This window comes from Physeter macrocephalus, chromosome 12 (genome assembly GCF_002837175.3).
Source record: "Physeter macrocephalus isolate SW-GA chromosome 12, ASM283717v5, whole genome shotgun sequence".
NCBI lineage: Eukaryota > Metazoa > Chordata > Mammalia > Artiodactyla > Physeteridae > Physeter > Physeter macrocephalus.
In genome coordinates this window covers 45,259,402-45,281,326 of record NC_041225.1, presented here as the reverse complement: position 1 = coordinate 45,281,326, position 21,925 = coordinate 45,259,402, and the positions used below count along the sequence as shown (strand labels likewise).

Here is a 21,925-nt window from a genome sequence, read left to right as displayed (position 1 = left end):
CTGACGAAATGGGTCCTGACAGAACACAGGTTGGGAGGGAGAGGAGAGCTGGCCTGGCTGGGTAGAGGGAGAGTCCGTGAGACCCGCCACACCTCCTCCTCAGGGCCGCCTGGAGCTGTGGGTGGACATGTTTCCCATGGACATGCCGGCCCCCGGGACGCCTCTGGACATCTCCCCCCGGAAGCCCAAGAAGTGAGCTGCTCGGGCCCAGCACCCCTCCCTCCCTGCTCCCCAAAGGCATCCTTCCTGTAGGAGGCTCCAGGCCCAGGTGTCCCTAGTCAGTCCCGTGTGGCCTTGTTGGGGGAACAGAGCAACCCATCAGGAGGGCTGTGGGGCCTGCCCCGGGTGGGTCCCCTCTGCTGCAGCAGGGGCCACACCTCCGTGGCGAGGTCGGTGAGGGCCGTGAGTTCACACCGGCACGCTCCGGCAGACCCACTCCTCCACGTGCGTGCACACACACAGCGTGCCCGTGGGTTCCCCCACACACACACCCACAAGACACAGAAGCCCTGAGAGCCTGCTCTGCTCCCTGACAGTCCCCACTCCAGGCTGTCATTCAGCTCAACCAAGTTTTATTTAAAGCATCTGCTGATGAGATGCACAGGGCGAGTGCCCAGAAGAGGCGGGAGGGTGGGAGAGTGGGGAGTACTGGGTCAGGAGCTACACCGCCTGTCTCTCCTAGTTGACACTGGCCAGGTTACTTTCCCTGCCTGGCCCTCAGTTTTCCCATCTGTAAAATGGCAGGATCAAGTCACTGCCAGCACTGGCCTCAGCACCCGCAATCAGGGCCAAGTGCGTAGGCCTATGAAGTTGCACAGGGCCCCACGCTTATTTCAAGATGGCAGTCTTAAAATTCTTAATGATTTTTAACGAAGGGGCCCACATTTCCATTTCTCACTGGACGCCGCAAATTATACAGCCCGTTCTACCTGGCATAGTCTCCCGGTGGGACCCTGAGTCTGCTGTTCCAGGGCCCGCCACCAGGGGACACCCCAACCCGTTATGTCTCCAGGACTTGCAGTCCAGGACAGAACTCCAAGAGCCGCAATCCAGTGAATTCTTAGTAGCTGACTCAACCTCACTCCTAAGGGTTGAGACGTAACTACCTCATTTATCATGACAATTACACTTCAAGGGGAAAATCCCCTCTGGGGACAAGGATGTAAAGGAAATCGGATTCCATGGTGGTCCACAGCCAGCCGCTGGGCTTAAGTGTGAACTTTTATTAGAGCTGGAGTGGAGCTTCCGGCCTCTGGAGATGGGGGATCCTGCTGCTGACTCTCCAAGCCTCGCTTCAGCCACGCCCGCACCCCCCTGCACCCCCCACGCCCTCCCCTGCAGCCTGGCAGCCTCTCCAGGGCCTGAGTCAGCCTCCCTGTCCAGAGTGTGCTCTGGGTCCTGGCGTTCCAGCCCAACTGGCTCTCCCGCAACCCGGCTCTCCTCATAAGAGCCATGCTGGCTGGGGGACCCTCTTCTCCCAGCCGGGTGCCCCCATGTCTCCCCATCCCCTCAGCTTCTCCCCACATCTGCTCCTTCAGCCCCAGCCTGACCCAGGCCCCATGCCCACCCCAAGTCCCCAGGACTTGTCCCGGTCGTCTCATCTCCAGCCCCATCCTGGCCCCAAGACCCTGGAGAACCTCCCCCCTCCGCAGGGTGCTAATCAGCCCCTCCCCCTGCCCAGGTACGAGCTACGGGTCATCGTGTGGAACACAGACGAGGTGGTCCTGGAGGATGATGACTTCTTCACTGGGGAGAAGTCCAGTGACATCTTCGTGCGGGGGTGGGTGAGAGTTTCCCTGGCTGGGAGGGGTCTGAGCCGGGTGGGCCCCCCTTCCTGCGAGGCAAGAGAGGAGGGAGAGGACAGGGGCGCCGCGGGTGGAGAGAGCCCCCCCCAGGTGTGGCCACAAGTCTGGAGCAGGCGACGATGCTCCACAGGTGGCTGAAGGGCCAGCAGGAGGACAAGCAGGACACGGACGTCCACTACCACTCCCTCACGGGCGAGGGCAACTTCAACTGGCGCTACCTGTTCCCCTTCGACTACCTGGCTGCCGAGGAGAAGATTGTCATCTCCAAGAAGGAGTCCATGTTCTCCTGGGACGAGACCGAATACAAAATCCCTGCGCGGCTCACCCTGCAGATCTGGGACGCCGACCACTTCTCCGCCGACGACTTCCTGGGTGCAAAGGCTGAGACCGGAGCAGAGCGGGCGGGGGAGGGGAGGCAGGGGCAGGGTGAGCCCGGCCCAGGTTTGGGGGTGCGGTCAGTAGTACCGGACGTCAGAGCTGACTCTGAGGTTGCCACAGGGGCCATCGAGCTGGACCTGAACCGGTTCCCGCGGGGCGCGAAGACGGCCAAGCAGTGCAGCATGGAGATGGCCACGGGGGAGGTGGACGTGCCCCTGGCTTCCATCTTCAAGCAGAAGCGTATCAAAGGCTGGTGGCCCCTCCTGGCCCGCAATGAGAATGATGAGTTTGAGCTCACGGTGGGCACCACTACTGCTGGGCAGGGGGCAGGGCTGGGCCAGGCCAGGGCGCTGAGGGCCTGGCACCTAACCCGGGCACCGGGACCCTTCTGTTCCCCTCTGCAGGGCAAGGTGGAGGCAGAGTTGCATCTACTCACTGCCGAGGAGGCGGAGAAGAATCCAGTGGGCCTGGCCCGCAATGAACCTGACCCCCTGGAGAAACCCAAGTGAGTGCTCTGCCGGCCAGGCCCCTGCCACGCTAGTCCCTGGGGGCACTGGAACAGGAAGGAGGTGCCAGAACCTTCTGGTCTTCTTGCCCTCCACCCTGTAGGCACCTCTGCCCTCTCTGTCCCTTCCTGGGCCACAGCCTCATCGCAGGGGAGCCTCCCCCCTCCTCCCCCAAATCCACACCTCCCTCTGAGCCAGGGCACGGGCCACCAGTACAGGAAAGCTGCAGCTCTCCCAGGGAAGGCCCCGCTTAGCTGAGGCAGATGCTCTTCCTAGTGTTTGCCAAAGACAAACAGCTGCGGTGGTGGACTCTGGGGCCCCAGGCAGCCTTCCTGGCTGGGGGGTGCCTGAACTGTGAACTCAGCCAAGGGTCGGCCCCCATCTTGGCCGGGGCCCCCCAGCCCAGCCCCCATCTTCTGTGGCCTTTCTCCGTGCTTCCTCTGTTCCTCCTGCTCCTCCAGCCGGCCCGGCACAAGCTTCATCTGGTTCTTGAACCCTGTCCAGCCTGCCCGCTACTTCCTGCGGCTCACATATCGCCGCCGCTCCTCCTCCCACCCCTTTTCCTCTGCTCTGTGCCTGGCTACCTGGTCAGGAAGATCCTGGGGGCCTGAGCCCAGCATCCTACTGGCTCTGGCACTCCTCCCTTCCTCCTGGACCTAGGGCTTATGAGCTGGGCAGCATGTGGCACACACACACACACACACACACACACACACACGCAAGTGCACGCACAAGTATGCCCACAAGTGCACATAAGAGGATACAGACAGCAACTTTTAAGCTTGCGAACGGTCTCATAGACTCAGAACTGCAAATAACTGTCTTGCATGTTCACGTATTAGGTCAGAGAGGAAAAGTAAATTGCCCACGGTCACCTAGCCACCAGGGTAGAGCTAGGATTCAGCCTCAGTTTTCAAACTGCCAATCCAGTGTCCTTCGCACTACACCACTCCCTCTCCCAGCAACAATCCGGACAGACTCTAACCCAGTTCCGCTGGCAGAAAGAAGTTGAGCTATGGACGGGAAAGGGGAAAGGCTTTGGCTGGGATTAGCCACCAAGTCCTGAATAGTTTCTACCAGTATCCTCCTCCCAACCCCGAGCCCTTTCCTGCCCTGCAGGACAGTGAGTATCTCCATCCCATTCAAACATCTTAGTAACAAGCATATGCGGAGCACAGCTCGGTGCCAGGCGCTGGGCTGAGAGCTTCCCATGCGCTTTCTCATGTCACCCTTTTACCAACCCCGGAGGTGGGGGTCTACTATTAACCCCGTGGTACAAGTGAGGAATCTGAGGCTCAGAGAGGTGCCTAACCTGCCTGTCACCGCTGGGACTAGAGACCAGGTGCCCTGCGCCCACACCCCTGTTCTGCAGCCCCATCTGCGCTGAAAGGCTCTGGAGGGTGTGGTCCATGTCCTCCAGGAGCAGGAGGAATTTGAAGAAGCATATTCAATACTTGGATTTTTCCATCTTGACATTTTATAGAACCTGTTGTTTTTGTAACACAGTCAACAGAATGTAAGCTCAACAAGCCCTTCTGGGCTAGGCGGCCCTGCAAAAGGTAGAATAGCGATCCAGCCCTGACGGTGGGCAGGTCGGGGTGAGGGTGGCATATGCCCCACCGGGGCCCCTCACACCCCTGGCAGGACCTGGTGGGGACAGAAGCAGAAAGGGGGAGAGGTTGAGAAACACCGATCTCACTGAGAACATGGGGCAGCACTGGACCGTATACAAGGAACCACTCAATAGGGGAGCTTCCTAATAATCGGAACTGCCTGCAGTGCTGCGGCTGCCCCTTCAAGCATTGACCTGCCATCACTGCAAGGGTGCGGGAGGTGTGATGGCTGCCCAGCTGCCAGAAATGCCGTCTAGGCCGCGGGAGGAGATGGGGCACCAGAGGGTCCTGCAAAGAGGACAGGGAATGCAGGCAGCAAACCTGGTGCTTAGAGATGGGCTCAAACCCTCCCTCCAGCACTCAGTACTTTGGGGACTCAGTACTCTTGGGGTCTAGTAGGGCCGAGGGGATGGGGTGCCTTGGACATGCCACCAACTGATCAAGACTCTCCCTCCCCCAGCCGGCCCGACACGGCCTTTGTCTGGTTCCTCAACCCCCTCAAGTCCATCAAGTACCTCATCTGCACGCGGTACAAGTGGCTCATCATCAAGATCGTGCTGGCACTGCTGGGGCTGCTCATGCTGGCCCTCTTCTTCTACAGCCTCCCCGGCTACATGGTCAAGAAGCTCCTAGGGGCATGAAGGCCCCGGGGCCTCCCTGCGCTCCCCTCCTGGGCCTGGGCATTTGCCCCTCCTCTGGCATGGAGGCCTCAGGTCCCAGGGGCCTTCGTCCTGCTGGCTGGGCTGGTGACACCCCCTAGTAGGGCCGAGGGGATGGGGTGCCTTGGACATGCCACCAACTGATCAAGACTCTCCCTCCCCCAGCCGGCCCGACACGGCCTTTGTCTGGTTCCTCAACCCCCTCAAGTCCATCAAGTACCTCATCTGCACGCGGTACAAGTGGCTCATCATCAAGATCGTGCTGGCACTGCTGGGGCTGCTCATGCTGGCCCTCTTCTTCTACAGCCTCCCCGGCTACATGGTCAAGAAGCTCCTAGGGGCATGAAGGCCCCGGGGCCTCCCTGCGCTCCCCTCCTGGGCCTGGGCATTTGCCCCTCCTCTGGCATGGAGGCCTCAGGTCCCAGGGGCCTTCGTCCTGCTGGCTGGGCTGGTGACATCCCCCTCCCTGCCTGTCCTCACCACCTCAAGTCTGCTGCTGACCCGGTCCCTCCCCTCTGGTCCCGGCCTGCAGGGTGGGGAGTGTGGGAAGGGGTGGGGCCCTGCCCCACCTTGCTGAGGCTCCAGAGGAAGCCACCCCAAATCCTCTGCAGGCCTTCCCGTAGAGCTCGAAAGCGTTAAGGAAATTAACTGAGAATCGAGAAGCATGTCATGGGCCAGTGCCCAGGGCTTTCAAAAGAGTTAATGAGCAAAAAGTATCACCCTCCCCTCCCCCCGACATAATCTTGCAAGGGCAGCCGACACTAGCAGTCTTGGCTCTGCAGAAGTGCACCAGATCCTTCCCACTAATCCTGCGGGGTGACTGCTTCCCCAGGCCGCTCCACTCGGCCCAGGCAGCCACAGCCCTGGGTGCACAAGCCCAGTCCCTGCCCAGCCTGTGGGTCCTGATGGCTTTCCAGAGCTTCCTCAGCCCAGGCTAGCGCTCGCAAACCTGGACGTCCACGCCTGGATGCCCGTGCCCCCCTACCCGCCTGGCCCCTTCAGGACTCGCCCTTCCGGCCCTCCAGGGGCTGCCTGGAGTTTGCTTGAAGTGCCGCCCCCCTGCCTGTGTGAGCTGGCTTTCTCTTGGCTGTTTTTCCTTTCTCGAGTGGTGATTTTTCTCTTAATAAAAGAAATCAAACACTGAGCTGACAAGTCTGCAGTTGTCCAAGAGGGGGGACTGATGGGGGGCGGGGTGCAGGGTTGGCTGGCAAACTCAGTACAGGATGGGCCCCTAACCCTCTGGGGGGCCTTGTGGCCCAGGGTTCAAGGTGGGCCTAAGGTACAGGGCTGTCTGCCCAGGCTGCCCACAGGAAGAGCCTCACACCACAGCCCAGGGGGCACCGCAGGCTGGACCCAGGGGCCCCAAAAGCTCACTAAAGGGTCCTGCAGGCCCAAGGACAGTCTGCAGGCACAGACCCTGAAATGGCCCAAAGCTCCAGCCGCCACCTGCAGACACCAACTTCTCCCAAAAGCAAGAGGGGAGCCCCGTGCCACGGGCCCTGTCCCACAGCTACAAGCCTGTTGTCAAACCACAGTCCGAGGCTGGGGACAAAGTCCTCTCGTGACACAGAGGTGGGGACAGGGGCCGGAGTCTCACCTGACGTCTTTAAAGAGATTCAGACACGACTTTTTAAAGACTTTAATCATGCCTGCAGGATACAAGTAACTCCTCTTGTCACCTTATCTTGACAGGCCCGACAACAGCAGCTCTGGACAACCCAGGGAGTGGGCCCAGGCAGCTCCCCAGGAGATGCCACCTGTGGCACCAACGCCGATACCAGTGTCGGCCCTAACATGACAGCCTTTCGAGGTCTGGCTCTATTTTGTAGGCACCCGGAACACCTGAGTCGGAGGAACTTGCAGTTCAGAGTTTATCTGGAAAAGAGTAAAGGTCATGACACTTCCCCCAGGGTCCCTCTCCCTGCCACAGGCCTCCAAATCCCTGGGAGCGCTTCCTCCCCCAAACACTTCGGGCTGCCTGAGAAAGCCCGCAGCCTGCCTTCCTCCGAAGCCAAGACCTGGGCTCCTCGTCTGGCTTCTGTTCCAGCTCGCCAGGCTCTGGTAATGTTCTTAACCTTCCCCTGTGATCCATTCTCTTGCACCCTCCCCTCCACTCTTCACGTGCCCACCCTAGCCCCAGTCTGGCCCTGTGCTTCCCCCCTCCTCCCCATCCTCCTGTCCACAGTGGCCTCGAAGGAAGTATGGACCATACGGTTCCCAAACGTCTGAGTCCTGTCTCGGGCCAAGAGGCCATCGTGACCCCCCGACTCACCACATCCCCCCCTCAGGTGTGGCCTGGGGCCTGAGACCTCACGGGCCACACATCCCCAGTGTGTGGTCGTGTGACTGGCCTCAGCTGACGACGGAGGACCTACGCTCAGCCCCATGTTACCACCTTAAGCACCACGTGGAGGATCCCACAGGAGCAGAGCAGAGCCAGCAACTGTGTTGCCAATGGACTCTTCTCTGTGGAGCGGACGGGGAGATCCTTCCTCTGGCCAAGCCAGGGGAAGTTGCCCCAGCTGTCACTGGAGCAGGCACGAGTGGGGGCCAGGGAATACCTGCCCCAGTTGGAACCTCCTCTCCCCATGTCACATCCCAGGCCAGACACCCAGGGCTGGCAGGGAGGGAAGAGTCTGCCCTCTGGGCAAGTTACAGAGGGGCTGAGTTTCCATTCTCCTTTTTGTGAAAGGGGGAGAATCACTTCCGCCCTATCTGCCTCACAGACTGGTTGTTAGGGACCAAAGAAGGAAATTCCTGTGGAAGGGCTCCGTAAGCTGGGAGGCCGGCACTGGCTTTGTCACTGCCTCTAAGAGCCATCCAACAAGCAGCCGGTGCTGAAAACGATGGGCATCAAAGGGACGCTATTACAGCCCGCATCTCAAAGCTCCCACGCCTCGCGGCAGGGTGGGGGCGGGGTGACGCCTCACTTCCTAGTATCTCCTCCTGTCCCACGGCCTCTCCCAGCATCCTGCCTCCCTTCCCTGGAGGGTCTCGCCACCCACCTTGGAGTCTAGATACTGTTGCAGCAGCTGCTGGAGCTCTGTGTTCTGCCGCTCCAGAGAACTGTTTTCTATCAGCAGCTCAGCCCTCTGGGTCAGGACGAGGCTTTGGGCAGAAAAATCGGTTAGAGGCCCATTGAATCCTCCATCCTCTATCAAGTAAGGGCCAGGGGCTCTGCATTTCTATCTGGTTGGAGGTGGAAGAGGACCCCAGAAGTCTCGCCCACCAGAGCAGCCCTCCCGCCCTGAACGAGCCAGGCCAGCGGGAACAGAACAGGGAGGGTGGGGCCAGAGGGCTCCTCCCCCAACACTACAGCCCCCCAACAGGAGTTGCCCTTTGGCAGCTTTTCTCTCCAAGAGTTCACGGGACAGGGAGGAGCCAAATGTGGCCGCTCCAAGAAGCATCCTTCTCCTACCTGTCTGCCCGGCTCCCTCCTCCTCCTGGGCCATAACATACACACGTACTGGTATTTCTCCAAGGCTGTGTAGAGAGCGTCCCAGAGGTTCAGGGTGGTGGCAGGGATAACCGTGGTCAGGGCCTTCCAGTACTCGGAGTCCTTTGAGTGGTCTCGCACAGCCTTCAGCAGCTTCACTGGTGACCGAAGGTCCCTGAAGGTTGAGAGCACTGGTACCATCCATCCTCTCCACCTGGCGTCATCCAGGCCCCCGGGCAGGGCCCATCACAGTGCCTGCACCTCACAGACTTACTGCCTTTCCACCTGTCACCTTCCCACCCAGCTATACGAGTTCATCATATCGCGGAAGATTCTCAGAACACCCGCTTATCATCAATGTTCCTGATTCCTGGTACCACTGTCACCTTTGTGAAAGCATCACTGGAGTTTCATCCACCAGCTTTCTCTCAATCAGTTTACTTCACTGGCTTTATAGCTTATTACTCTGCCTATTTCTTCCACAAATGTAGCAAAGCAGCTCTCAAAATTTATCTCCTCTCCATCCCCTTTAGGGTAGGCTTCATCCAGGCTGTTCCCTCCCACCTGGACAAACCTTCCTACCACTGTCCTTGCATCCAGCAACAGCGCCCTCCCTGCCGCCATCGTGATCTTTCTAAAACGCAAGTCTACTCAGGGCTCCCCCATGGCTTAAGATCCTTTTCTGGCTCCGGTCCACTACAGGGTAAAGACCAAGACCTTGGGCACTTTGGGTAAGGCTCTCAAGATCTGGCCTGGCTCCTCTACCCAAGCCGGTCCCACTCCTCAGATCCTTGACACTCCAGCCATACCTCTTTGTCATGATTCTTGAACCAGGCCTTTCCCTGGGCTGTGACATCCTAAAATGCCCTTCGCCCCCCACTTTGTCCACCGAGGAAAACCCAGTTCTGGTGCCATTTCCTCCTAAAGCCCTCTCTGATATGCCAGATGGGGGTGACCACTTCCCCTGAGCAACATGACACCTCCCTATGCTTTGCCCATTGTTCTGATCATAAAGTGTTCTCCCCACGGGGCCTTCACACACAGCAGATCCCAACAGATGTTCGCTGAATGAATGAATGATGAAGGAAAACATGCAAATCGATTCTACACCCATTTCTTTCATTGTAATGTCCGTGGATTCCTCTCATCCTCCTTCCAGACATCCTTCTACTCACTCCCCCCAAGTTCTGGCTCAGCAGCCTCTTCTCCCATCCCTGGCATCTGTTGGGCCCCCATCCCATCCAGCTTCCCCAGTTCTCAGGCAAGCCCTCCAGCCACACAGCCCACCTGGGTTTCCTCAGACCCATGACAAAGGCCTCCAGGATCTTGAGAACATCGTTGGGGTGGATGAGCCTGGGAGAAGGCGGGGGCTGCTTCTCCTGTGGCTCCCGGTCCACAAGGCATCCCTCCTTCTCTCCCTGGGGGTCCAGCCTCTCCAATGGTGATATGAGGCTTGTTTGCTCCTGTAGGGGAGACACAGATGCCAGGGGTTGATCTGGACAAAGGTGCAAGGGTAACCATGGCTGGAGGTACGCAAGCATGAGTGTATGAGGACAGAAAGAGGAAAAACGGAGAAAAGTTTACAGAAAGTTACAGAAGTTAAGGAAAAGATGCAGAGGGAGGCATTTACACAAAGAAAGAAACAGTGAGGAAAAAGAATGGGGAAGAAGGAAGATGGGACCAGGGAGAGACACATAGGGAGCTTCAAAACAGTGATAATGTGAGAATTCCCTGGCGGTCCAGTGGTTAGGACTCAGTGCTTTCACTGCAGGGGCCCTGGTTCGATCCCTGGTCAGGAACTAAGATCCCGCAAGCCATGTGGTGCAGCAGAATTTAAAAAAAAAAAAAAAAATGCAGTGCAGTCGAATTAAAAAAAAAACAAAACAAAACCACAACAGTGATAATGTTCTATTTCTAAATCCAGTTCACAGGTGTTCATTTTATTGATATTCATAAAGCTTGTATGATATAAATATCCTCTTGACTCATAATACAAATTAAATTTTAACTTTTTAATTTTAAAAAGTCCTCCTACTCCTGCCTTGCAGTTCATTCAGTTTACTTCCCATGGGCAAACCAATGTTATCAGTTTCTCATGTATCCTTCCAAAGAAATATATATACATATAAGCACACACACACTTTCACTTTTTCTTCCATTTTTACATGAGTGATACTCTACTACATACATAGTAGAGTTTCACATACCAATAAACCTTAGAAAGCGTTTCACATAAATACATAAAGAACTTTCTTGTTCTTTTTTTACAGCTGCATAGTATTCCATTGTGCAGATGCACCATATATTAATCAATTCCTTAATGATGAAAATTTAGGTCATTTCCAATCTTTTGTGATTTCAAACAGTGCTGCGATGAATAAGCTATGATAAACACATCGTTTCCACTGTACCAAGTATATCAATAGACTAAAATCCTAGAAGAGGAATCACAGCATGAAGTGTACTATACGGTTTTGTAATCAATCCTGCCAAGCTGTCCTCCACACAGGCTGCAACAATTTACACTCACACCAGCAAATTATGAGCATGACTGTTTCCCAAATCTCAGCCATCACTACGTGTTATCAAACTTGCAGATTTTTGCCAACCTGAGAGATGAAAATGGAATTTGAGCACTTTTTTTTTTTTTTTTTTTTTGCGGTACGTGGGCCTCTCACTTCTCCCGTTGCGGAGCACAGGTTCCGGACGCGCAGGCTCAGCAGCCATGGCTCACGGGCCCAGCTGCTCTGCGGCACGTGGGATCCTCCCGGACCGGGGCACGAACCCGTGTCCCCTGAATCGGCAGGCGGACTCTCAACCACTGCGCCACCAGGGAAGCCCTAGTTCTTTGTGCTTTCCCTGTACCAGCCAATTATTCTAATTTGTTCTGTTTTTTTGGTTTGTTTTCTTTTTTTGAGCACTTTTAATTTGTATTTATCTTAATACAAGAAAGCCTGATTATATTTTCATATGTTTAAAGTTTTTTTTTTCAAAGACCAGGTAATCATTTTATTTTTCTATTCCTGACACTCAAGTTCATAGGGGGTGAAAAGACAATAGAACATGATCAAAATAACACACAAACACAATTTAAGAACACTTAACCAACTATTATAGCTGTTCTTTGTAAAATACATAAAAGTAAACAGAAACATCTTTATATAAATTAATGCTTAACAATCTGTATATACTGTAAAACAATTGTTAAAATTCACACTAAGATACTAGTGCAAGCAGTGGTGTACAAAAGTGCAAACAAGGTTAGTGATGAAAAACTTATCACCGACTTACCACTTCAACATACTCTGCATTCACTCAAATACTGAAGGCCTCACCACGGAAAACACTTTGATCACTTTTAAAGCTATGAGACTATATTCACCCTGAGTGCTCCTGCCTCAGTGTGGCAGCTGATTATGAGTCCAGCTTAGGAGCAGCACCAGGGAATCCAGAAACCCATGTGAAGTTGGCCATTCTGATGTGAATCTTTATACTTGATAACGAAAACAATTTCAAGGACAGCTTGTATGTCAAAAACTGTAGAACCGTCACCTCCCTTTTCCCCCAAATATTTAAAACTAAAATTAAATCTAATTCCCCCGCTTCATTTAAAATACACGCTGAAGAAGAATTCATCCACTCCAGTGCGGCTTTTCCACAGATAATAATTCTGCATGAAATCACTCAAAAACCTTTCCCATTTCTGTCCTAAAATCTATTTGGGGTGGGGGCACTCCTGAAACAAAGTTTACTTTGAATAAATTTGCTTACTTTACCGTGATTACTTTGGATTCTGTTTGAAAGTGTGGTTAAGGCCCAGAACAATCAATCAGAGGTATTAAATATATTAGCTACTTAATGTTCTAAATTATGAGGACAAAAATTAGCTAGTTCAAAACTGCATCTTCAGTAGACTCTGTAGATTCCCTTTATACTCAGGGATATTTTTACCCAGGTGTGGGCTGGGGGTATGTGAGGGGGAATGGTTACAGCGTTCAAGAGTAGAAACATGGTTTTAACAAAATCTCAATCACTTTACATAGAGGCACAGTCCTATATTTTTAAGAGCTTGTCTCTCTTTTCTTTTTTCTTTCTTTCTTTCTTTTTTTTTTTTTTTTTTTTTGGTTAAAAAGCACTAATTTGCATTTCAAAAGGACAATGATGGAAATGACCAGAATCATCAATATGGAGCTTTGAGAATTTAGTCCTTAATTGAAGATATACTGTTTTCTGAACTCTTAACTATTACCAAAAAAAAAAAAAAATTTAAAGGTTTATAGAAAACCTTTAATTCCCTATTAATTTTGCATCCAGAAATTTATATTTGCTAATCTCTATTTTTCTCATGCTCTCTTGGAGATTTTTTGAAGCTTCACCAACTTTTACATATGTTTTAAAAGATCCAAACAGGGACTTCCCTGGCAGTCTCCACGATTCCAAGGCAGGGGATATGGTGATTCCTCTTCGGGGAACTAAGATCCCACATGCCGCATGGCACGGCCAGGAAAAAAAAATCCAAACAATATACTCTAAATAAAATCAACACAAGATTTTCTGAGAGACTTCCTTTTATATTAGCTATTTTCAATGTACTCTGGTCAAAATTTATTTGGCAACAGAAGCCTTGCAAACTTCAGTCATGTAAGTGACTAATAAGACTGAAATGCCACATTGAGCCACATACCAAGTAGTTTCAGAAAATGTAAACCTGTCTCCTGAAACTCTGAAGTCATGTCAACTAGAGGTATTCTGTTTTTAACGATGGAACTTGTGAAAATGTTGGGTTAATCCAATCATTTTGCAGAAGGCAAGAAACATTATTATCACAGCTATTACTCTATTTTAATGATTTATAAGTAGCTTATGTGCTGGAAAGCACTACGCAGAAGTGTGAGCCAGTTGAAAACTAAAGAAAAGAAACAACGTTCTGTGTATACGGTGTAAACCACAGTAAATTTGTATATGTACACAGGCACACAAAATGAAAATTTAGATCTATGCAGGCAATATCTGAATTCATACTTCTCTGGCACTCGAGGATACTGGGTCAACTAAGCCAATGGCGAAGAATATTTTTTCATATGCTTTAGGAAATATCTGTGCCCCAAGTTTTAAAAATGCTATAATCTTCGATCTAAAAATTCACCAAGATAAACTGGAATCCATCAATTTAAACAGTTACACAAAACTATAATTAACAGCAATCATTGAAACAGGTGTGAGGTTAAGAATCTCTTCTTTAAAAATATAAAAGCCAGCTGAGGCTCTCTATTTTTAGAGTTTTGGACTTAAGATTTTAAAACATCTTTTGAACACTTCCTGATTTATATGGAATCCAATCTTAGCTTGTATACAATAGTGCTAATTACATTTTCACACTTTACAGTGGGAGGAACAAAATTAACCTATGTCCTCAATACTACCATTTACCCAAAAAATACTCCGCAAATGTACACACTTGCACAGGCACATACAGAGTATATGTTTCCCCCATGTGCTTTTACTGCTTCTTGGCATTCTCTTAACTTGCTTCTTCTGAAGGAAGCAGTGACTCAGTGTATACGCTCTGAGGAGATCTCAGAGATAGATGGTAAACCCAGTGGCTGGGGAACTCTGAGGCCCATCTCCCTCAAGCTGGCAGGAAAGTACAGCTTCATTTCCAGAGGTTCAGGCCGTAAGACTCTTACATCATTGGGAAAATATCCACAGTTTAGCTGTGGTCCACAAGGTGACTTTGTTCCTTTGATCCCAGTGACAGACCTAGAATGAGAGTTCTGAAACAAGATATTTTGTACCAGAAAGCAAATCCCCTCTAGAGAAACCAGTAAGCTTTTTCCTTTATACCAATTTATAACACAAATAATTAACTTCTCAATTATCACAATCGATACTAGGAAATACTTGAAGAAAGGCATGTCCCTGTAAATATTGAAAAGATACCAACTACAAGAAGCAGTTACTTTTAATAAGGCTTAATTCTGTTTAGTCAAGACATTAAAAATGAGTACTTTAAACATATCTGTCGGAATAAACCAAGAGGCTGAAATATCATTTGCTACTTTTCCCACGGTGCCACTGATGTTTCTAGGCAGGGAGAAAGCTTTTTTCTTTTCATTTAGAAGGAAGCTGAAAGTGAAATAGAATACGTGAATTCCTAAAACCAAATGTCATGGTGAAATGACCTTGTTGGTTTAGCTAACTGGTAATTCCTTCCAGGCATGTCCTTCAATCCTTATTTGCTTCATATATTACATTATTGATGACAGAAGGGCTACAGTAACTCTGCTTTGGACAATAGCTAGAGAAAACACTGATTCTGATATTAAAATCACTCTTGATGGAATTGGAGCAATCTATTCTCAATGGAATTGGTTAAATATACTATAAAACCTTGGTTTATGACAGAGGAAATCTTAAGCTTGACAGTCTTTAAAAATAAATTTTTGGCACCTGTCTTTCAGCTAACTATGGGAATCTCCGACATACGGAAGAAAAGAACTCAATTTCTTAGGAAATTAAAATCCTTTAAAAAAGCTAACTAGGGGCTTCCCTGGTGGCGCAGTGGTTGGGAGTCCGCCTGCCGATGCAGGGGACACGGGTTCGTGCCCCGGTCCGGGAGGATCCCACATGCCGCGGAGTGGCTGGGCCCGTGAGCCATGGCCGCTGGGCCTGCGCGTCCGGAGCCTGTGCTCCGCAAGGGGAGAGGCCACAGCGGTGGGAGGCCCGCATACTGCAAAAAAAAAAAAAAAAAAAAAGCTAACTAAAATCTTATTAGAAAGTCTGTCAATGAGGCTTGCAGACACTATCACGTGGCAAGCACTGTATCTAAAAACAAAAGCCTTTTGTGCTATAAAGTGAGAGCTAGCTGAGAATAACTAAAAAAAAATAAAATTAAATATATGGATTCATTTTCTTTCCACCAAGAAATAAAATATGCCAAAAATGCAAAAGAGCTGTAGGACAGGAGCAAAATCCCCAAACATCTCAGTGACAAATGAAGGAGAATAGGCTCTTTTTCCTCAGATGCACGCCTCCATGATGAAACTGTGCACAAGACCCTACTTGTCGTTTGCCCTGGAGAGTACCATTAAGTATAAAGAGACTGGAGAGTACCTCTAAATGTGTGGAGACTGGTGCCTGTCACTACTTTTGGTGAAGAGGCACAGAATACCAAACCAGTAAGACAGAGCACTTCAGAATCAGACAACTGGAATGGGCCTATCAAACCAAAAATTAACCTTGGGTTGTACCAGAAGATGTGCTTTTCTGCAGAAGGCCGATCCCACAGGGACTAGGACATGGACCCCATCAGCATTGGTAATGGTAGTGTTACAGATAAAAATACACATGATTCAGAGATAAATGTGGTATAAGGTACAACCAAACACAACTTGTCTCCTGGAAAATGCAAAAGCCTCTAGGAACTTAAGCATTATTCTAAATATTCTGAAGCAGTCTCCTTTCCCAGTAACCCCCTCATATAGCTAATAGTAAACATACAAAATTTCAGAGCATACTAGCCAGATAAGACACATTAAAATGAAACATTTGCCCAATAAGGATGCCAAACATTAGGGTTTGCTTTATTGCATGACGTTTGCATAAGAAAAAATAATGAAAACTGTAAGGCATCATGCAATCATCAATAAGCTAATTATTAACTGTTCACTTAAGATAAATGGACACATAATCTAAAATTTAAAAACTAGTTCCAAAAAAGTACATAAAAAATTTAACATGATGAACTTTTAAATATGGTTTACATTTGTAGTTTCATATTGTTAAAAAGTGCTTCAAATGTAGTCTGGAAAGTTGCTCTTTAAAAATGGTGCTGGGGGTAATGTCAGATTATAAACTGTAGAAACTAATTATTTTTATGGAATTAGAAAGCTAACATTGTGATAGTCAAGCTTACTAGAATCAGTTTTCAATTCTAACTCAAATTAGGTTGATAAAATATTAATAATCTAAAAAACATCTGTTTTCTAACCAACAAAAGTCTATCGAATTCAAGTTATGCATGTTGAGTGATCAAATCTCTGAGTAGGCCTGAATGGTGAGACCTTGAACCGATGCGGGCTGGTGTTAATCAACGTACTGCGCCATCCAGCGGAAGCCTTCTCCATAGCCGTGACTTTGTTCCTTTGATCCCAGTGACAGACCTAGAATGAGAGTTCTGAAACAAGATATTTTGTACCAGAAAGCAAATCCCCTCTAGAGAAACCAGTAAGCTTTTTCCTTTATACCAATTTATAACACAAATAATTAACTTCTCAATTATCACAATCGATACTAGGAAATACTTGAAGAAAGGCATGTCCCTGTAAATATTGAAAAGATACCAACTACAAGAAGCAGTTACTTTTAATAAGGCTTAATTCTGTTTAGTCAAGACATTAAAAATGAGTACTTTAAACATATCTGTCGGAATAAACCAAGAGGCTGAAATATCATTTGCTACTTTTCCCACGGTGCCACTGATGTTTCTAGGCAGGGAGAAAGCTTTTTTCTTTTCATTTAGAAGGAAGCTGAAAGTGAAATAGAATACGTGAATTCCTAAAACCAAATGTCATGGTGAAATGACCTTGTTGGTTTAGCTAACTGGTAATTCCTTCCAGGCATGTCCTTCAATCCTTATTTGCTTCATATATTACATTATTGATGACAGAAGGGCTACAGTAACTCTGCTTTGGACAATAGCTAGAGAAAACACTGATTCTGATATTAAAATCACTCTTGATGGAATTGGAGCAATCTATTCTCAATGGAATTGGTTAAATATACTATAAAACCTTGGTTTATGACAGAGGAAATCTTAAGCTTGACAGTCTTTAAAAATAAATTTTTGGCACCTGTCTTTCAGCTAACTATGGGAATCTCCGACATACGGAAGAAAAGAACTCAATTTCTTAGGAAATTAAAATCCTTTAAAAAAGCTAACTAGGGGCTTCCCTGGTGGCGCAGTGGTTGGGAGTCCGCCTGCCGATGCAGGGGACACGGGTTCGTGCCCCGGTCCGGGAGGATCCCACATGCCGCGGAGTGGCTGGGCCCGTGAGCCATGGCCGCTGGGCCTGCGCGTCCGGAGCCTGTGCTCCGCAAGGGGAGAGGCCACAGCGGTGGGAGGCCCGCATACCGCAAAAAAAAAAAAAAAAAAGCTAACTAAAATCTTATTAGAAAGTCTGTCAATGAGGCTTGCAGACACTATCACGTGGCAAGCACTGTATCTAAAAACAAAAGCCTTTTGTGCTATAAAGTGAGAGCTAGCTGAGAATAACTAAAAAAAAATAAAATTAAATATATGGATTCATTTTCTTTCCACCAAGAAATAAAATATGCCAAAAATGCAAAAGAGCTGTAGGATAGGAGCAAAATCCCCAAACGTCTCAGTGACAAATGAAGCAGAATAGGCTCTTTGTCCTCAGATGCAGGTCTCCACGATGAAACTGCGCACAAGACCCTACTTGTCGTTTGCCCTGGAGAGTACCATTAAGTATAAAGAGACTGGGGAGTACCTCTAAATGTGGGGAGACTGCTGCCTGTCACTACTTTTGGTGAAGAGGCACCGAACACCAAACCGGGCACCAGTAAGACGGAGCACTTCAGAATCAGACATCTGGAATGGGCCTATCAAACCAAAAATTAACCTTGGGTTGTACCAGAAGCTGTGCTTTTCTGCAGAAGGCCGATCCCACAGGGACTAGGACATGGACCCCATCAGCACTGGTAATGGTAGTGTTACAGATAAAAATACACATGATTCAGAGATAAATGTGGTATAAGGTGCAACCAAACACAACTTGTCTCCTGGAAAATGCAAAAGCCTCTAGGAACTTAGGCATTACTCTAAATATTCTGAAGCAACCTCCTTTCCCAGTAACCCCCTCATATAGATAATATTAAACATGCAAAATTTCAGCGCATACTAGCCAGATAAGGCACATTAAAATGAAACCTTTGCCCAACAAGGATGCCAAATATTAGGGTTGGCTTTATTGCATGACGTTTGCATAAGAAAAAATAATGAAAACTGTAAGGCATCATGCAGTCATCAATAAGCTAATTATTAACTGTTCACTTAAGATAAATGGACACATAATCTAAAATTTAAAAACTAGTTCCAAAAAAGTACATAAAAAATTTAACATGATGAACTTTTAAATATGGTTTACATTTGTAGTTTCATATTGTTAAAAAGTGCTTCAAATGTAGTCTGGAAAGTTGCTCTTTAAAAATGGTGCTGGGGGTAATGTCAGATTATAAACTGTAGAAACTAATTATTTTTATGGAATTAGAAAGCTAACATTGTGATAGTCAAGCTTACTAGAATCAGTTTTCAATTCTAACTCAAATTAGGTTGATAAAATATTAATAATCTAAAAAACATCTGTTTTCTAACCAACAAAAGTCTATCGAATTCAAGTTATGCATGTTGAGTGATCAAATCTCTGAGTAGGCCTGAATGGTGAGACCTTGAACCGATGCGGGCTGGTGTTAATCAACGTACTGCGCCATCCAGCGGAAGCCTTCTCCATAGCCTTGTCTTTGGAGCACACTACACATGAAAACTTCTAAGGGCTGGGCATTCAGTTCTTTCGGAGACACACTGCCCTTTCCTGTTGTCTGACCATATAAACCAAACATCTCTCGCAACCTCTCTTCACTGATGGCTTCAGGTCTGTCAATCTTATTCCCAAGAATCAGTATAGGCACATTAGCAACAGTTTCATCTGTCATTAGTGAATCAAGTTCTTCTTTTGATTCGAACAGCCTTTCATGGTCTACACAATCTACCAGAAATACAGTGCCATTGATAGCAGGAAGGTAGTTTTTCCACACTCTTCGAGCTTGAACATGTCCACCCAGATCAAAAGTTGTAAAGGTCATGCCAGCAATGGTTAGTTCTTCTGAAGTGGGATGTAACATTGGGACATGTTGTCCAAGTCCGTCATCTTTTAGCATGTGTAGCAATGTTGTTTTTCCCACATTATCCAATCCAAGAAATACCAATTTACCAGTTTTCTTATATAATCCTAAAAACTGTGGCACACTGCTGAAACCACTGTAAATCCAGTCAAATATGAAGGACATAGCCAAATCTTATAGGGTCTGCGATTGGAGAGAACACATTTCCTTGCCTAGCGTCGGCCCTACTCACTCCGACACCAAACTGCAAAGAGCGATGGCTGCTGCGGCCCTAGTCCCTAAAAGTTACCTTATTGCCTCTTCTAGGAGGTGTTTGTTCATATCCCTTGTCTGTTCCATTGACTTGTGGGTCTTTTTCTTATTGGTTTATGAGAGTTCTTTATATAGTAAGGAAATTAGCCCTTAACTGTGATATGAATTAAAAATATTTCCCCCCTCCTGTCATCTGTATCTTAACTTTGCTTATAGTGATTTTTGCTCTACAGAATTTTTTTAATGCAGTCAAATATGAACTTTTTTTTTAATGGCTTCTGTGTTTTGTCCACTCAGCCAACTCTTTTTGGAAGCATAACAGGATACTCACCCTGGGGCTAACGATACTAAAAACATTTTTTAATTCAAGTTTTAATTTTTACGTTAAAATTTTATAATATTTTTAACATGATGACTTCCTCAAAATAGTCAATTACAATCAAGATAGGTATTAAAAATGGGTCCTGCTTTGCAGGAAAGTGCTATGGATCAAAATATTCAGAACTTGGTGAGCCCAGGTCTCATGTGGCTGAGGCCTGGCTTTGAGGGAAGGCCCTGGAAAAGACTCCTTGGGCCTCAGTATAAGAACAGCATCTCATCGCCAGCCAGCCTTCCCTTTACAAAGACAAAAAGTAATAATAACAAGGGAAATGCCGAGTTAGCTATCCTTGGCACAAAACCCTCACTATTTCTCCAGAAGTATTATTCAAAGGCAGCAATGCTCTCTGGGGGCTTCCAGGAGAATTTTAAACGCTCTCTTTTTTATTACACGTCACCTTACCTGGCTGGGAGGTGAATGATGAGCTTGGTATTTGAGGAAGAAGTTTACCAGTTTATACAAGTCATCCTCATTTTCAATTCCAAGGGCCTGAGGGAAAAATAGACTGACTGCTCAAATACCACATCAGGAAGCGTCCCCTCCCCCCATGGCTCCGGGAGTCAACAGGCCCTCAGCCCCCGAGAGCAGGGGGCTCGCTCCCCTCTGCAGCCCCAGCGCCTGCCAGGGCCCAGAGCACAGGCCATTCAAGCCCGGAAAGCTCAGTGAATCTGGACACGCACATCAGAACAGAGGAACGACGCTCAGGTCAGGAACGGCTCCATATAGGCCCGGTGGGCACAAGAATGCTAACGGGGCCGAACCCACATCTCAGTTTAGGGGCGGAGGGGAGAACCTACGGCTGACAGCCGGGCCACGAGAGAGGAACTGACAGAGGAAGAGGTGGGGTGGGAGACATCGATGCGACTCTGAGGCCAATTCGTACACGGAAAGCAGGTGAAGGGCAGGATGTGACAGGGGGCCGGGGAAGCCCCGGGAGCCCCGCGTCTACTCCTGGGCTGAGGCGATGCTGGAAAACCCAGGGGGCCGTCATTACCCCAGGACCCTCACCCACTCAGCCCTGGGGGCACTCACTGAGAAGATGGCGTCCAACTTCAGCAGGTAACACTCGTTCTTATCCAGGGGCAGGAGAAGGCTCAGCAGCTTGCTCTCTACGAGGAAACCCTGAGGAGAAGGGAGATGACATCTCCAGTCAGAGACGGGGCTCAGGACGAGTCCCAGGCCCCGCACCCCCTCTGGGTAACTAGCCAGGGACGACCCCACAGAGCAGAAGCCCAGGGCTGACACATGGGGCAGCAGGGCCCTCGGAGGAAGGCCTTCCCGGGACGCCTAAGAGCCCTTCCCAGAGACAAAGCCAATCCTCACGATGGACTGAGTTCCCCGCACCTCAGAGGGTGCGGACGCACCTCGCCCACAAGCCATGGGGCAAACACCTGAGCTCCCCACTGCAGTGCAGACGCGACCCAGTCCCATTCCCAGCCGCCCATGTCACTTCACTCAAATGCTAGTCCCCAGACATCTACCGGACACAGCGGTAGGCAGTGAGCTGGAGGAAAGGAGGGCTGGGGGGAGATGGAGACACCAGAGCAGAACACGGTGCACGTCAAGTGGGGGGGTGAGGGCGGAGAAGACTGGGTGCCCGCTCGGAGTGGGGACAACGCCTGGGGGAGGGCTCCTTGGAGGGGTGGCCACTGGCAGCAAGCCTGCGGACAGAGGGGAGCACCCGCCAGCCGCCTCCTTCAGCTGGAGCTGCCCTCGGTGGCAGGAGCCCCCCCTCGTGCCCAAGAACTGTCCCAACTGTCCCAAGTGGACTGGAGGCTGCCAATCTTTGGGCCACCTCCTTCCCATCTCAGAAATGAAAATCTGCATAAACACCAATTCTGTTTGGGTACAATAAGACTTCTAGCTGAACCAGCTCCAAGGAGGCCTTTACACCAATTAGTTTTGCTAATATACAGTGAAGATAGCCAAGGCCTAACACCCCCAGAGTAACTGCAGACTCAGCTCCCAGAGAAA

At 49.3% G+C, this 21,925-nt stretch overlaps 3 protein-coding genes across 5 annotated transcripts in view; 1 reads left to right on the top strand and 2 right to left on the bottom strand.

Moving 5' to 3' along the window:
- OTOF (otoferlin) overlaps positions 1-4,955 on the top strand; it is a 94,263-nt gene extending 89,308 nt beyond the window's left edge. For all 3 annotated transcript variants that reach the window (XM_007108422.4, XM_007108420.4, XM_007108421.4), the window contains 6 exons: positions 104-192; positions 1,682-1,780; positions 1,936-2,177; positions 2,304-2,482; positions 2,588-2,688; positions 4,763-4,955. In XM_007108422.4, the coding sequence (XP_007108484.1) occupies positions 104-192; positions 1,682-1,780; positions 1,936-2,177; positions 2,304-2,482; positions 2,588-2,688; positions 4,763-4,943 (891 nt within the window). In that variant the 3' untranslated portion in view covers positions 4,944-4,955. The remainder of the gene's footprint in view (positions 1-103; positions 193-1,681; positions 1,781-1,935; positions 2,178-2,303; positions 2,483-2,587; positions 2,689-4,762) is intronic.
- Positions 4,956-6,662: 1,707 nt separating this feature from the next.
- Positions 6,663-21,925, bottom strand: part of DRC1 (dynein regulatory complex subunit 1) — a 52,465-nt gene continuing 37,202 nt past the window's right edge. Inside the window, exons 12-17 of the mRNA XM_028496966.2 lie at positions 20,984-21,073; positions 20,354-20,440; positions 9,685-9,860; positions 8,429-8,572; positions 7,967-8,069; positions 6,663-6,836 (exon numbers count right to left, since the gene is read on the bottom strand). Coding sequence (XP_028352767.1) covers positions 6,780-6,836; positions 7,967-8,069; positions 8,429-8,572; positions 9,685-9,860; positions 20,354-20,440; positions 20,984-21,073 — 657 coding nt within the window. The 3' untranslated portion in view covers positions 6,663-6,779. The remainder of the gene's footprint in view (positions 6,837-7,966; positions 8,070-8,428; positions 8,573-9,684; positions 9,861-20,353; positions 20,441-20,983; positions 21,074-21,925) is intronic.
- Positions 18,369-19,586, bottom strand: LOC102996281 (GTP-binding protein SAR1b-like). Its single transcript, XM_055089076.1, has one exon. It carries the CDS (start codon positions 19,483-19,485, stop codon positions 18,889-18,891), a length of 597 nt encoding a protein of 198 aa, XP_054945051.1. The 5' UTR covers positions 19,486-19,586; the 3' UTR covers positions 18,369-18,888.